At 54.6% G+C, this 13,802-nt stretch overlaps 1 protein-coding gene across 1 annotated transcript; it reads left to right on the top strand.

The window, feature by feature from the left end:
- The first annotated feature begins 49 nt into the window (after positions 1 to 49).
- LRRC8E (leucine rich repeat containing 8 VRAC subunit E) lies at positions 50 to 13,719 on the top strand. The gene is made up of 3 exons (XM_033195463.1): positions 50 to 139; positions 7,306 to 7,448; positions 10,666 to 13,719. Exons 2-3 carry the CDS (start codon positions 7,311 to 7,313, stop codon positions 12,916 to 12,918), a joined length of 2,391 nt encoding a protein of 796 aa, XP_033051354.1. The 5' UTR covers positions 50 to 139; positions 7,306 to 7,310; the 3' UTR covers positions 12,919 to 13,719.
- Positions 13,720 to 13,802: the final 83 nt, after the last annotated feature.

Genomic DNA, 13,802 nt, shown 5'->3' with positions numbered 1-13,802 from the left:
GGCGGGGCGGGGCGGCTCCGGGTCTCCTGTCCCCGCCTGCCCTGACTCACCCTCGCGGCCCGCCCGGGAACTCTGCGGGAGTCGCAGCAGCTCGGCTCCCAGAGACCCAGGAGTTGGGCCCAGCGTCCCTCCCGGAACGGTGAGTAAGTGGCTCTTTGCCTCTGGGTACCCCACGAGGTGGCGGGGTGGGGGTCGGACCGGGAGTCCCCGGGTCTGGACTCCAGGGGCAGAGTCGCTCCAGGTGCGCTGGCCCCGTGGCCAGGGCAGGCCGTCCCAACACACCAGTTGGGGTGGCGGTGCGGGCTAGGGCAAAGGGAAACCTGGCCCACGAGGTGCCTGTCCTGGGAGCCAGGCAGACCCGGCCAAGTCTCAGCGTGAAGATAAACAGGCTGAAGATAAACTTGATTTTGGAGATCTCAACCACTTTCCCTCCCCTTAGCATCTAGGAAGACATTGACAACTCATCCCGGGGAGACCCTCAGAGCCCCAGAACCTACCCCTTGGGGTGGGTTCAACGAAGCCTGACTTCTGGTGCTCTTGAACTTATAGATGTCCCAGATTTTCAAGTCTGTTAGCAGAGGCATCTTGGAAAACCACCCCGCTGGGAATCCACAGGCCTGGAGCCTGACCCAGGACGGGCTACAAAGATGCCACCCTCCCCCACCCTAGACCATCAGTTTCTCCCTCCTATAAAAGGTTGAAGCTCCGCCGGACACCGTGGCTTACGTCTATAATCCCAGCACTTTGGGAGGCCGAGCCAGCCAGGTCACCTGAGGTCAGGTGTTCAAGACCAGCCTGGCTAACATGGTGAAACCCCATCTCTACTAAAAATACAAAAATGAGCTGGGCATGGTGGTGCATACCTGTAGTCCCAGCTACTTGGGAGGCTGAGGCATTAGTATTGCTCGGACCCAAGAGGTGGAGGTTGCAGTGAGTTGAGATTGGGCCACTGCACTCCAGCCTGGGTGACAGAGCGAGACTCCATCTCAAAAAAAAAAAAAGGTTGAGGCCAGGCACAGTGGCTCAGCACTTTGGGAGGCTGAGGTGGGAGGATGCTTGGACTCAGGAGTTCAAGAGCAGCTTGGGCAACATAGCGAGAGCCCTATCTCTACAAAAAATAGAAAAGTTGGCTGGGCATGGTAGCACGCACCTGTAGTCCCAGCTACTGGGTAGGCTGAGGCAGGAGGATCACTTAAGCCCAGGAGTTCGAGGCTGCAATGAGCTATGATCGCGCCATTGAACTCCAGCCTGGGTGACAGAGCAATACCATCTCTCTCTCTTTTTTTTTTTTTTTTGAGATAGAGTCTTGCTCTGTCGCCAGGCTGGAGCGCAGTGGCGTGATCTTGGCTCACGGCAACCTCCGCCTCCAAGGTTCAAGCGATTCTCCTGCCTCAGCCTCCTGAGTAGCTGGGACTACAAGCACGTGGCACCACACCCAGCTAATCTTTGTATTTTTAGAGATGGGGTTTCATCATGTTGGCCAGGATGGTCTTGATCTCTTGACCTCGTGATCTACCCGCCTCAGCCTCTCAAAGTGCTGGGATTACAGGTGTGATCCACTGCGTCCATCAGGACCTTAAAAAAAAAAAAAGTCTTAAAAAAAAAATGTTGGGCCTTGTGTTCTACAAAACCCTTCTTAGGGCTGAAAACTGCTGGATGTTTCTTCCTTCTTCCCTGCCTCTTAGCATGGGCTGTGGGTGTGGAGGGTCTCACTGTTCCACCCTTCCCCCAGCAGGAACTCGCCAACACATATTTTGGAGGCAAGTGGCTTGAGGAGGACCTGGGAGGGAGGAGGGGTGAGGCATGGGTGGAAGGAACCAGGGCTGGTGGGAGCCACATGGTCTTAGGCTGGAAGGCCTTCCAGCCTGGCCTGTCGCAATGCAGCACTGCTCTTAGGGGCTTTTGGCAAAGATACTGTTTTGTTGTTGTTTGATTTTTGAGAGAGTCTTGCTCTGTCGCCCAGGCTGGAGTGCAGTGGCGCAATCACGGCTTACTGCAACTTCCACCTCCTAGGTTCAAGAGATTCTCCCGCTTCAGCTGGGCGCGGTGGCTCAAGCCTGTAATCCCAGCTCTTTGGGAGGCCAAGGTGGGTGGATCACGAGGTCAGGAGATCGAGACCATTCTGGCTAATACGGTGAAACCCCGTCTCTACTAAAAATACAAAAAATTAGCCGGTCAAAGTGGCGGGCACCTGTAGTCCCAGCTACTCTGGAGGCTGAGGCAGGAGAACGGTGTGAACCGGGGAGGCGGAGCTTGCAGTGAGCGGAGATCGCGCCACTGCACTCCAGCCTGGGCAACAGAGAGAGACTCCATCTCAAAAAAAAAAAAAAAAAAAAAAAGAGATTCTCCTGCTTCAGCTTCCCCATTAGCTGGGATTATAGGCGCTCATTACCGCGCCTGGCTAATTTTTTATTTTTAGTAGACACGGGGTTTTACCATGCTGGCTAGCCTGGTCTCTAACTCCTGACCTCAAATGATCTGCCTGCCTTGGCCTCCCAAAGTATTGGGATTACAGGCATGAGCCACCGTGCCCAGCAAGATGCTGCATTTTAGTTAAGAGGCTGTCTCCCAAGAAGGAACAGAGCGGTTGCAATCCTACAGGCAGAACCTGGAGGCTGGATGGGTCAGGCTTCGAATGCCACTTGAACTATAGAAGCTTGAGCAAGTTATTTCTCTCCCCTGAGTCTGGAAAGCAAAGCCCCCGACATCCACACTGCCTGAGTTGGGAGAAAAGGAGGCGTTCAGTGTCTGGTGGAGGAAGCTGAGTGTATATACGTCCCATTGTTGTGTTTTCCTTGGGTCTGCCCCAATTCTTCGAGCCCCTGTTCCCACCACCCCTTCCCACCACCCCTGCTCAGACAAAGTGGGGGCCTGTCTTGTGTCTGTGGAAATTTAATGGCAGGTTTGTGAGGATCAAGTTTGAGTCATGGAGACAGATAATGATAGCCCCTGTGGCTGCCCCCGGTCCCCTGAGAGTTTCTGCCTTCTTGTCTGTGATTGTGCACCTGGGATGGCTATTGGTGGAGCTCACACCAGGGTGGCAAGGACAGGAAGTTGGTCCCGGCTCGTGTTTGTGTGTATTTTGTGTGATTTCTTCTGCAGTCCCCAGAGTCAGTAGTTTTTGTTTTGTTTTGTTTTGTTTTTTTGAGACGGAGTCTCAATTTGTCACCCAGGATGGAGTACAGTGGCGAGATCTTGGCTCACTGCAGCTTCTGTCTCCTGAGTTTAAGCGATTCTCCTGCCTCACCCTCTCACCTGTAACCTATCTGGGATTACAGGCATCCACCACCATGCCTGGCTACTTGTTTCAGTATTTTTAGTAGAGACAGGGTTTCACCATGTTGGCCAGGCTGGTCTCGAACTTCTGGCCTCAAATTATCCACCTACCTTGGCTTCCCAAAGTGCTGGGATTACAGGCGAGAGCCACCGTGCCCGGCCCGAGTCAGTAGTGTTTTGTTTTCTGTTTTTGAGATAGGGTCTTGCCCAGGCTGGTTCATGGCTCACTGCAGCCTCTAACTCCTGGGTTCAAGCAATTCTCCCACCTCAGCCTTCCAAGTAGCTGGGACTACAGGCATGCACCACCACACCTGGCAAATTTTTAGATTTTTTTGTAGAAATGGGATCTCACTATGTTGCCCCAGTGGCTTAAACTCCTGGGCTCAAGCAATCCTCCTGCCTCAGCCTCCCAAAGTGCTGGAATTACAGGCGTGAGCCACCGTGCCCAGCCTGGCGTCAGCGTTCTTAGGTAAAGCAACTGAGTACTCTCTCTGCAGGATCCTTCGAGGACTTAATGGATGGCCAGAACTGAAACAGGATGTGAGGGTCCCTGGTGCTGGGTCTCTCCGAAGCTCAGTGTGTGTATTTGGACTTTTTACCCTCATGCACAAATATGCATGACCCAGAATGACCCCAAGCGTCCATTTTGGTGGGTGCAATGTACATATTCATCCCCTGGGGATAGTTGAGCTGTCCTGGTATGTTTCTAGATACTGGTGACCCAGGCAGACTGGGATATTTGTGGCTGGAGTGCAGTGGTGCAATCTCGGCTCACTGCAACCTCCGCCTCCCAGGTTCAAGGGGTTCTCGTGCCTCAGCCTCCCGAGTAACTGGAACTACAGGCACCCTCCACCATGACCGGCTAATTTTTGTATTTTTAATAGAGACGGGGTTTCACCATGTTGGCCAGGCTGGTCTCGAACTTCTGGCCTCAAATTATCCACCTACCTTGGCTTCCCAAAGTGCTGGGATTACAGGCGAGAGCCACCGTGCCCGGCCCGAGTCAGTAGTGTTTTGTTTTCTGTTTTTGAGATAGGGTCTTGCCCAGGCTGGTTCATGGCTCACTGCAGCCTCTAACTCCTGGGTTCAAGCAATTCTCCCACCTCAGCCTTCCAAGTAGCTGGGACTACAGGCATGCACCACCACACCTGGCAAATTTTTAGATTTTTTTGTAGAAATGGGATCTCACTATGTTGCCCCAGTGGCTTAAACTCCTGGGCTCAAGCAATCCTCCTGCCTCAGCCTCCCAAAGTGCTGGAATTACAGGCGTGAGCCACCGTGCCCAGCCTGGCGTCAGCGTTCTTAGGTAAAGCAACTGAGTACTCTCTCTGCAGGATCCTTCGAGGACTTAATGGATGGCCAGAACTGAAACAGGATGTGAGGGTCCCTGGTGCTGGGTCTCTCCGAAGCTCAGTGTGTGTATTTGGACTTTTTACCCTCATGCACAAATATGCATGACCCAGAATGACCCCAAGCGTCCATTTTGGTGGGTGCAATGTACATATTCATCCCCTGGGGATAGTTGAGCTGTCCTGGTATGTTTCTAGATACTGGTGACCCAGGCAGACTGGGATATTTGTGGCTGGAGTGCAGTGGTGCAATCTCGGCTCACTGCAACCTCCGCCTCCCAGGTTCAAGGGGTTCTCGTGCCTCAGCCTCCCGAGTAACTGGAACTACAGGCACCCTCCACCATGACCGGCTAATTTTTGTATTTTTAATAGAGACGGGGTTTCACCATGTTGGCCCAGGCTGGTCTTGAACTCCTAACCTCAAGTGATCCGCCCACCTCAGCCTCCCAAACTATACTTGGCTTTGTGCTTAGGGCAGGGAGTATGAATGAGCATGAGAGCCGGGCGATGGTGTTTGGGACCCTGTGCTCTGGGCACCCCCTTGCATGTATTTGAGTCTGGGTGAGTCACCACCTGAGTCAGGGAACCCATGACTTTTTGATTTTTTGTTTTGTTTTGTTTTGTTTTGTTTTGAGACGGAGTCTCGCTCCATCTCCCAGGCTAGAGTGTGGTGGCACGATCTCAGCTCACCACAACCTCTGCCTCCCAGGTTCAAGGATTCTCCTGCCTAGCTGGGACTACAGGTTCATGCCACCACACCCGGCTAATTTTTGTATTTTTAGTAGAGACGGGGTTTCACCATGTTGGCCAGGATGGTCTCGATCTCCTGACCTCATGATCCACCTGCCTCGGCCTCCCAAAGTGCTAGGATTACAGACGTGAGCCACTGCACCTGGCCCGACTCATGACATTTTATGCTTGCATGGTGAGTCCCCATGTGGGCAGGCGCTACTCACCCCCGTGCCTGCCTGATTCCCCAGACTGAAGTGGGGGCCTCTGAGGGGGTAAAAGGATGTAGTCTTTGGGGACTGCCTGGCCTTTAGCTTGGTGTGTGGAGCCTGCAGTCTGCCTTGTTTTTACCCACGAGTCACCCCAAAATATTGGGGGGACACAGAAACTGAAAAGGGAGGCTCAGGCGTGTCAGAACCATTGGCTGAGCTGTGGGTCAGGGGACCAGGGTTTCCCTACATTCTTCCTGGGGAGATGGATGAGGAGCCAGAGAGAACTCCCTGATGGGCAGATGCCCTCCTTCCTGGCCAAACCCCTGTGCCCAGTTACAGATTATCTTTGTTTTTTTGTTTTTTGAGATGGAGTCTCACTCTGTCACCCAGGCTGGAGTGCAGTGGCACGATCTCGGTTCACTGCAACCTCTGCCTCCCCAGATCAAGACCCTCCCACCTCAGCCTCCAGAGTAGCTAGGATTACAGGTGTGCTTCACCATGCCCGGTTAATTTTTTATGTATTTTTATTTTTAGTAGACCCGGGGTTTCACCGTGTTGGCCACGCTGGTCTCGAACTCCTAACCTCAAGCGATCCGCCCACCTCAGCTTCCCATAGTGCTGGGATTACAGGCGTGAGCCACAGCGCCCAGCCCCAGTTGCAGATTATCTATCTGGACAAGGACAGGAGGCTCCCAGGACTGAGGGAACTTGGATGTTGGCAGAAGTGGGCTGGTCTAAGGGTCTTCACCTTCCTTGTTCCACCTCAGCCTCTGGGGAAGTGGGTGCCTGCCTGGGAGAGTGACATATCAGCTCATGCCCCACGCCCCAGTGTGACTTGTGGCTGGCCTGTCTGTATCTCCAATAATGATACCTTGGTCTAAAAGGAGACCCTGAGAACAGACAGAGTGGGCCGGCCAGGAACCTGGCAGCACAGCCCTGGCCTGGTGGTAGGTGTCATCTGACGACTTTCCATTTGCAAGTCCTCCCTCCTCCTCGGACATCCGGACACCCCATTGCCCCCTCTCAGAGCCAGGTCTCTGGTTTCTGCCTGTGATTCTGGGCTGTAGCCCCTTTAGAAACTCAAGTGTCGTGGTCACCTCTACCCCCAGGACTGACTAGCCTTCAGCTTGGCCACTCCCTGCCCCTGGGGCCCTGGTAACCAGAGCCAGGCTCCAGCCGGCTTTTCCAGTTGGAGGTTGGAGGTGGTGCCCAGAGTGCCCCTGGAGGGGGTGGAGGGGCCCACACCCTGGAAGTCCTGAGTCTTGTGACACTTTCAGGTCTGGTGGGGGTGAGAGCCGAGGCTGGCCCAGACACTGAGTGTCTGCGGTCAGGGAGCATCGAGGCAGATGTTTTCAGGCCTTGGTGTCGGGGTGGGAGAGGAATGCTTGGTTTCGGTGAGGCAGCCACGCGAGGAGGCTGGAGGGCGGCGGCCCTGTGGACTAGCCCTACTGTGCTCTTTGAGGTCAGACAAGTCAGATCAGGTGCAGGGATGCCCAGAGGGGAACGGTGGCCGCTTGGTTCTGAGCAGGTGGTGATGTCTGCATGGAGGGTGACTGAGGCCAGGCTAAGAGGGAAGTGGGGGGTACACACCTCGAATGTTTGGACAAGTTTGAGCAGGGAGGGTCACGGGCAGATGAGGAGCACGGGCCTGCCTGTGTGTGGCTCCTCGGGGTACCCCCTGCAGAGCCTCCCATCCTGAGGGTCTCTCTCTACACCCCCCGTCTCGTCCCCTCCCACAGGCAGCATGATCCCCGTGGCCGAGTTCAAGCAGTTCACGGAACAGCAGCCTGCATTCAAGGTGCTCAAACCCTGGTGGGACGTGCTGGCCGAGTACCTCACCGTGGCCATGCTCATGATCGGGGTCTTTGGCTGCACCCTCCAGGTGAGGTGCTCCCCTGTGAAGGGGCAGGACCAGAGGGGTGGGGCAGGTGTCTGGGGAAGTCAGGAAACCTTCCCATCACCCAAGAAAGTGAGAGGAAACTGAAGACAGAGCCCCTCAAAGGCCCATCCAGACCCCTTATCTTCCTTACCTCCATACCCAGGAGCACCAGAGTCCCACACTGCTATGCCATTCCATATCTTTTTTTTTTTTTTTGAGATGGAGTCTCGCTATGTCACCCAGGCTAGAGTACAGTGGCGTGATCTCAGCTCCCTGCAACTTCTGCCTCCTGGGTACAAGCGGTTCTCCTGCCTCAGCCTCCTGAGCAGCTGGGATTATAGTCGCCCGCCCGCCACCATGCCTGGCTAATTTCTGTAGTTTTTTAATAGAGATGGGGTTTCACCATGTTGTCCAGGCTGGTCTCAAACTCCTGACCTCAAGTGATCTCCCTGCCTGGGCCTCCCAAAGTGTTGGGATTACAGGTGTGAGCCACTGCGCCCAGGCTTTTTTTTTCTTTTTTGAGATGGAGTCTCCCTCTGTTGCCCAAGCTGGAGTGCAATGGCATGGTCTCAGCTCACTGCAACCTCTGCCTCCCAGGTTCAAGCAATTCTCCTGCCTCAGCCTCCTGAGTAGGTGGGACTATAGACACATGCCACCACACCCGGCTAATTTTTAATAGAGACGGGGTTTCACTATGTTGGCCAGATTGGTCTTGAAGTCCTGACCTCATGATCTCCCCGCCTCGGCCTCCCAAAGTGCTGGGATTACAGGCATGAGGCACCACACCCGACGCTTCTTTTTCTTTTTCTTTCTTTTCTTTTTTTTTTTTTTTTTTGGCTAAAAAGAGACAGGGGCCGGGCATGGTGGCTCACACCAGTAATCCCAGCATTTTGGGAGGGCAAGGTGGGAGTATCACTTAAGGCCAGAAGTTCGAGACCAGCCTGGCCAACACGGTGAAAACCTCTCCTTACTAAAGATATAATTATTAGCTGGGCATGGTGGTGGACACCTGTAATCCCAGCTACTCGGAAGGCTGAGGCAGGAAAATTGCTTGAACCTGGGAGGTGGAGGTTGCAGTGAGCCGAGATCACACCACTGCACTCCAGCCTGAGTGACACAGTGAGACTCCATCTTAAAAAAAATAATAAAATAATTGAAAATTAAAATAAAGAGGGTCTCATTCTGTCATCCAGGCTGGAGTGCAGTGGCATGATCACAGCTCAATGCAGCCTTGAACTCCTGGGCTCGAGCAATTCTCCTGCCTCAGCTTCCAGAGTAGCTGGGATTACAGGCACACGCCACCACGCCCAGCTAATTTTTTAATTTCATGTTGACACGGGGGGTCTTGCTATGTTGCCCAGGCTGGTCTTGAACTACTGGCCTCAAGCCATCCTCCCACCTCGGCCTCCCAAAGTGCTGGGATTACAGGTGTGAGCCATCATGCCCAGCCCCATATTTTCATAGTGCTCAATTTTCTCTCTGGACTCTGGAAAGGGCTGCAATTGCTATATGAGTTTGTCACTTTTGCTGTAACAAAGTAGCAGGGATTGAGTGGCTTAAATACCAGAAATGTTTCCTCTTCCGGGTCCGGTTCTGGAGGCCAGAAGTCTGAGATCAAGGCGTCAGTTAACAGTGAGGGAGAATCTTCCAAGCCTCCCTGCTAGATTACTGTAGCTCCAAGGGTTCCTTGGCTTGTAGATGACATTCTCCCAGTACTTTTATTTATTTATTTATTTTAGACTGGAGTCTCCCTCTGTCGCCCAGGCTGGCGTGCAGTGGTGCAATCTCGGCTCACTGCAACCTCTGCCTCCCGGGTTCAAATGATTCTCCTGGCTTAGCCTCCCAAGTAGCCGGGATTACAGGCGTGTGCCATCATGCTTGGCTAATTTTTTTTTTTTTTTTGTATTTTTAGTAGAGATGCGAGTTCAGTATGTTGGCCAGGCTGGTCTTGAACTCCTGACCTTGTGATCTGCCTGCCTCCGTCTCCCAAAGTGCTGGGATTACAAGCGTGAGCCACCACGCCCAGCCGAGACAGTTTTTTTTTTTTTTTTTTTTAGCAAGCTCTGTCACCTAGGCTGGAGTGCAGTGGCGCAATCCTAGCTCACTGTAACCTTGTACTCCTGGCCTCAAGCAATCCTCCTCTACCACCCCGACTTGGCCCCCGTCCCACTGCCTCCCAAATCACTGGGATTACAAGCCTGAACCACCACACCCAGCCTCTCCCTGTCTCCTCGCGCCATCTTCTCTCTATGTGTCTGTCTCTGTGTCTATGGTTCCCCTTTCGCTAAGGCGCAGTCATACGGGGCCCACCCTGCTGGCTTTGTCTTAACTTGACTACCTCTGCAAAGACCCTGTTACCAAACAGGAGCCGCCTGATGCAGCTCAGATAATACCACATTCATACGGATTCGGAGCTGGGACTTCAACATCTTTTGGGGGGGACACGATTCAACCCAGTTCCTTTTCTCAAAGACCAGTGCTTTGTCGGTTGCGGTGGCTCATGCCTGTAATCCCAGCACTTTGGGAGGCTGAGGCAGGGGACCACTTGAGGCCAAGAGTTCGAGACCAGCCTGGCCGACATAGTGAAACCCCATCTCTACTAAAAATACAAAAATTAGCTGGGCGTGGTACTGCGTGCTTGTAGCCCCAGCTACTCAGGAGGCTGAGGCAGGAGAATTGCTTGAACTGGGAGAGGGAGGTTGCAGTGAGCCAAGATTGCACCACTGCACGCAGCCTCGGTGACAGAGCGACACTCAGTCTCGAAAAATAAAAAAGACCAGTGCTTAGAGGTTTAGCAAAACTCTTCCAAAGTCACAGCTGGCTGGCAACAGTCAGAGATGGGGGATGCGGGGGTCTCCCACCTTCAGCCTGTTTTTCCCCCATCTCCCTCATTTTCTCTCTTTTTAAAAAAAAAAAAAAATCAATTAATTTATTTTTGAGACGGAGTCTACTCTGTCGTCCGGGCTGGAGTACAATGGTGCGATCTCGGCTCACTGTAACCTCCGTCTTCCAGGTTCAAGCGATTTCTCCTGCTTCAGCGTCCCGAGTAGCTGGGATTACAGGTGCCTACCACCATGCCTGGCTAATTTTGTATTTTTAGTAGAAACCGGGTTTCACCATGTTGGCCAGGCTGGTCTCGAACTCCTGACCTCAAGTGATCCACTCGCCTCAGCCTCCCAAAGTGCTAGGATTACAGCCCTCAGTGTCTTTTGCTCCTCAGGTGACACAGGACAAGATCATCTGTCTACCCAATCATGAGCCCCAGGAGAACTTATCAGAGGCCCCCTGCCAACAATTGCTGCCTCGGAGGATCCCTGAGCAGATGGGGGCCCTGCAGGAGGTTAAAGGCCTTAAGAACAATTTGGACCTGCAGCAATACAGCTTCATTAACCAGCTGTGCTACGAGACGGCCCTGCACTGGTATGCCAAATACTTCCCCTACCTTGTGGTCATTCACACACTCATCTTCATGGTCTGCACCAGTTTCTGGTTCAAGTTCCCTGGCACCAGCTCTAAGATCGAACACTTCATCTCCATCCTGGGCAAGTGTTTCGACTCTCCATGGACCACAAGGGCCCTGTCCGAGGTCTCAGGGGAGAACCAGAAGGGCCCAGCAGCCGCCGGACGGGCCTCGGCCACCATAGTGGCCACGGCAGGGGCCGCACCGGGGAAGGCAGGGGAGGGTGAGAAGGAGAAAGTGCTGGCGGAACCGGAGAAGGTGGTGACCGAGCCTCCAGTTGTCACCCTGCTGGACAAGAAGGAGGGTGAGCAAGCCAAAGCCCTGTTTGAGAAGGTGAAGAAGTTCCGTGTGCACGTGGAAGAGGGTGACATCCTGTACACCATGTACATCCGACAGACGGTGCTGAAAGTGTGTAAGTTCCTGGCCATCCTGGTCTACAACCTGGTCTATGTGGAGAAGATCAGTTTCCTGGTGGCCTGTAGGGTGGAGACGTCAGAGGTCACAGGCTATGCCAGCTTCTGCTGCAACCACACCAAGGCCCACCTCTTCTCCAAGCTGGCCTTCTGTTACATTTCCTTCGTGTGCATCTACGGACTCACCTGCATCTACACACTCTACTGGCTCTTCCACCGGCCCCTCAAGGAGTACTCCTTCCGTTCCGTGCGGGAGGAGACTGGCATGGGGGACATTCCTGATGTCAAGAACGACTTCGCCTTCATGCTGCACCTCATCGATCAGTATGACTCCCTCTACTCCAAGCGCTTCGCCGTCTTCCTGTCCGAGGTCAGTGAAAGCCGTCTAAAGCAGCTCAATCTCAACCACGAGTGGACGCCCGAGAAGCTTCGACAGAAGCTGCAGCGCAACGCCGCAGGCCGGCTGGAGCTGGCCCTCTGCATGCTTCCGGGACTGCCCGACACCATCTTTGAGCTCAGTGAGGTGGAGTCACTCCGGCTGGAGGCCATCTGCGATATCACCTTCCCCCCGGGGCTGTCGCAGCTGGTGCACTTACAGGAGCTCAGCTTGCTCCACTCGCCCACCAGGCTACCCTTCTCCTTGCAGGTCTTCCTGCGGGACCACCTGAAGGTGATGCGCGTCAAATGCGAGGAGCTCCGCGAGGTGCCGCTTTGGGTGTTTGGGCTGCGGGGCTTGGAGGAGCTGCACCTGGAGGGGCTTTTCCCCCAGGAGCTGGCTCGGGCGGCCACCCTGGAGAGCCTCCGGGAGCTGAAGCAGCTCAAGGTATTGTCCCTCCGGAGCAACGCCGGGAAGGTGCCAGCCAGTGTGACCGACGTCGCTGGCCACCTGCAGAGGCTCAGCCTGCACAACGATGGGGCCCGTCTGGTTGCCCTGAACAGCCTTAAGAAACTGGCGGCATTGCGGGAGCTGGAGCTGGTGGCCTGCGGGCTGGAGCGCATCCCCCATGCAGTGTTCAGCCTGGGCGCACTGCAGGAACTTGACCTCAAGGACAACCACCTGCGCTCTATCGAGGAAATCCTCAGCTTCCAGCACTGCCGGAAGCTGGTCACGCTCAGGCTGTGGCACAACCAGATCGCCTATGTCCCCGAGCACGTGCGGAAGCTCAGGAGCCTGGAGCAGCTCTACCTGAGCTACAACAAGCTGGAGACCCTGCCCTCCCAGCTCGGCCTGTGCTCGGGCCTCCGTCTGCTGGATGTGTCCCACAACGGGCTACACTCCCTGCCACCCGAGGTGGGCCTCCTGCAGAACCTACAGCACCTGGCCCTCTCCTACAATGCCCTGGAGGCCCTGCCGGACGAGCTCTTCTTCTGCCGCAAGCTTAGGACGTTGCTTCTGGGTGACAACCAGCTGAGCCAGCTCTCGCCCCACGTGGGTGCCCTCAGGGCCCTCAGCCGCCTGGAGCTCAAAGGAAACCGCTTAGAGGCGCTGCCGGAAGAACTTGGCAACTGTGGGGGGCTAAAGAAGGCGGGGCTCCTGGTAGAAGACACCCTTTACCAGGGTCTGCCAGCAGAGGTGCGGGACAAGATGGAGGAGGAATGAAGCCGGGGTGGGGCCGTTTCAGGTAGAGCCTTAAAAATGCTTCCGCCCTGGAATCTCAACCATTGTCTTCCAAGACAGGAAGCCAAGTGGGTCCAGGCCAGCGGGGCGTGGGGGGGCGGGGGCAGCTGTGTCAGCTTTCTGGGACCCAGGAGGATCTGGGGCTGGTTTGTCTGGGGAGAGAGACAGGATGTTGTGGAGTTGGGGTGGAACCTGGTATGGAGGGATTAACTCAGTCATGGGATTCTCCAAAACCACACCTGTGTCTCTGGCAGCCTGGTTGGCCTTGCTCCCATCCCTAGACCAGAACTGCTGCCTCTCCCTGTATATTCCAGCTCAATTAGTGCCACATATGGGGGAAAGGACACATCCCAGTAGGATTTCCAACACTCCCCCTCCCCATGCAACAGACAAAGCAACTTCCCTCTGGGGTTCTCTCCCAAGGAGAGGACACAGACATAGTTGTTTGCCGTGTTATATGTGAGCTCAAAACAATGGTTCTCATTTGGCTAGGCAGCAAAATCACCTGGGGAGTCGGTGCAAAACAAAATATCCCAGTCCCCACCCCTGAAAGACTGACTCAGAAGGTTTGGTTGGGGGCCAGGAGTCTGTTCCTAAGTAAGTATCCCATATCCCAGGTAGTTCTGGTGCAAGTAAGTGGTCCTGACATGGCATGCTGGGAAATGCTGATGTAGGCCGGGCGCGGTGGCTCAAGCCTGTAATCCCAGCAGTTTGGAGGCCGAGGCGGGTGGATCACGAGGTCAGGAGATTGAGACCACCCTGCAGAACACGGTCTCTACTAAAAATACAAAAAACATTAGCCGGGCGTGGTGGCGGGTGCCTGTAGTCCCAGCTACTTGGGAGGCTGAGGCAGGAGAATGGTGTGA

The sequence above is a fragment of the Trachypithecus francoisi genome, unplaced genomic scaffold (assembly GCF_009764315.1).
Source record: "Trachypithecus francoisi isolate TF-2019V2 unplaced genomic scaffold, Tfra_2.0 Lachesis_group5, whole genome shotgun sequence".
Taxonomy (NCBI): domain Eukaryota; kingdom Metazoa; phylum Chordata; class Mammalia; order Primates; family Cercopithecidae; genus Trachypithecus; species Trachypithecus francoisi.
This window is presented reverse-complemented; position numbering and strand designations above follow the sequence as displayed.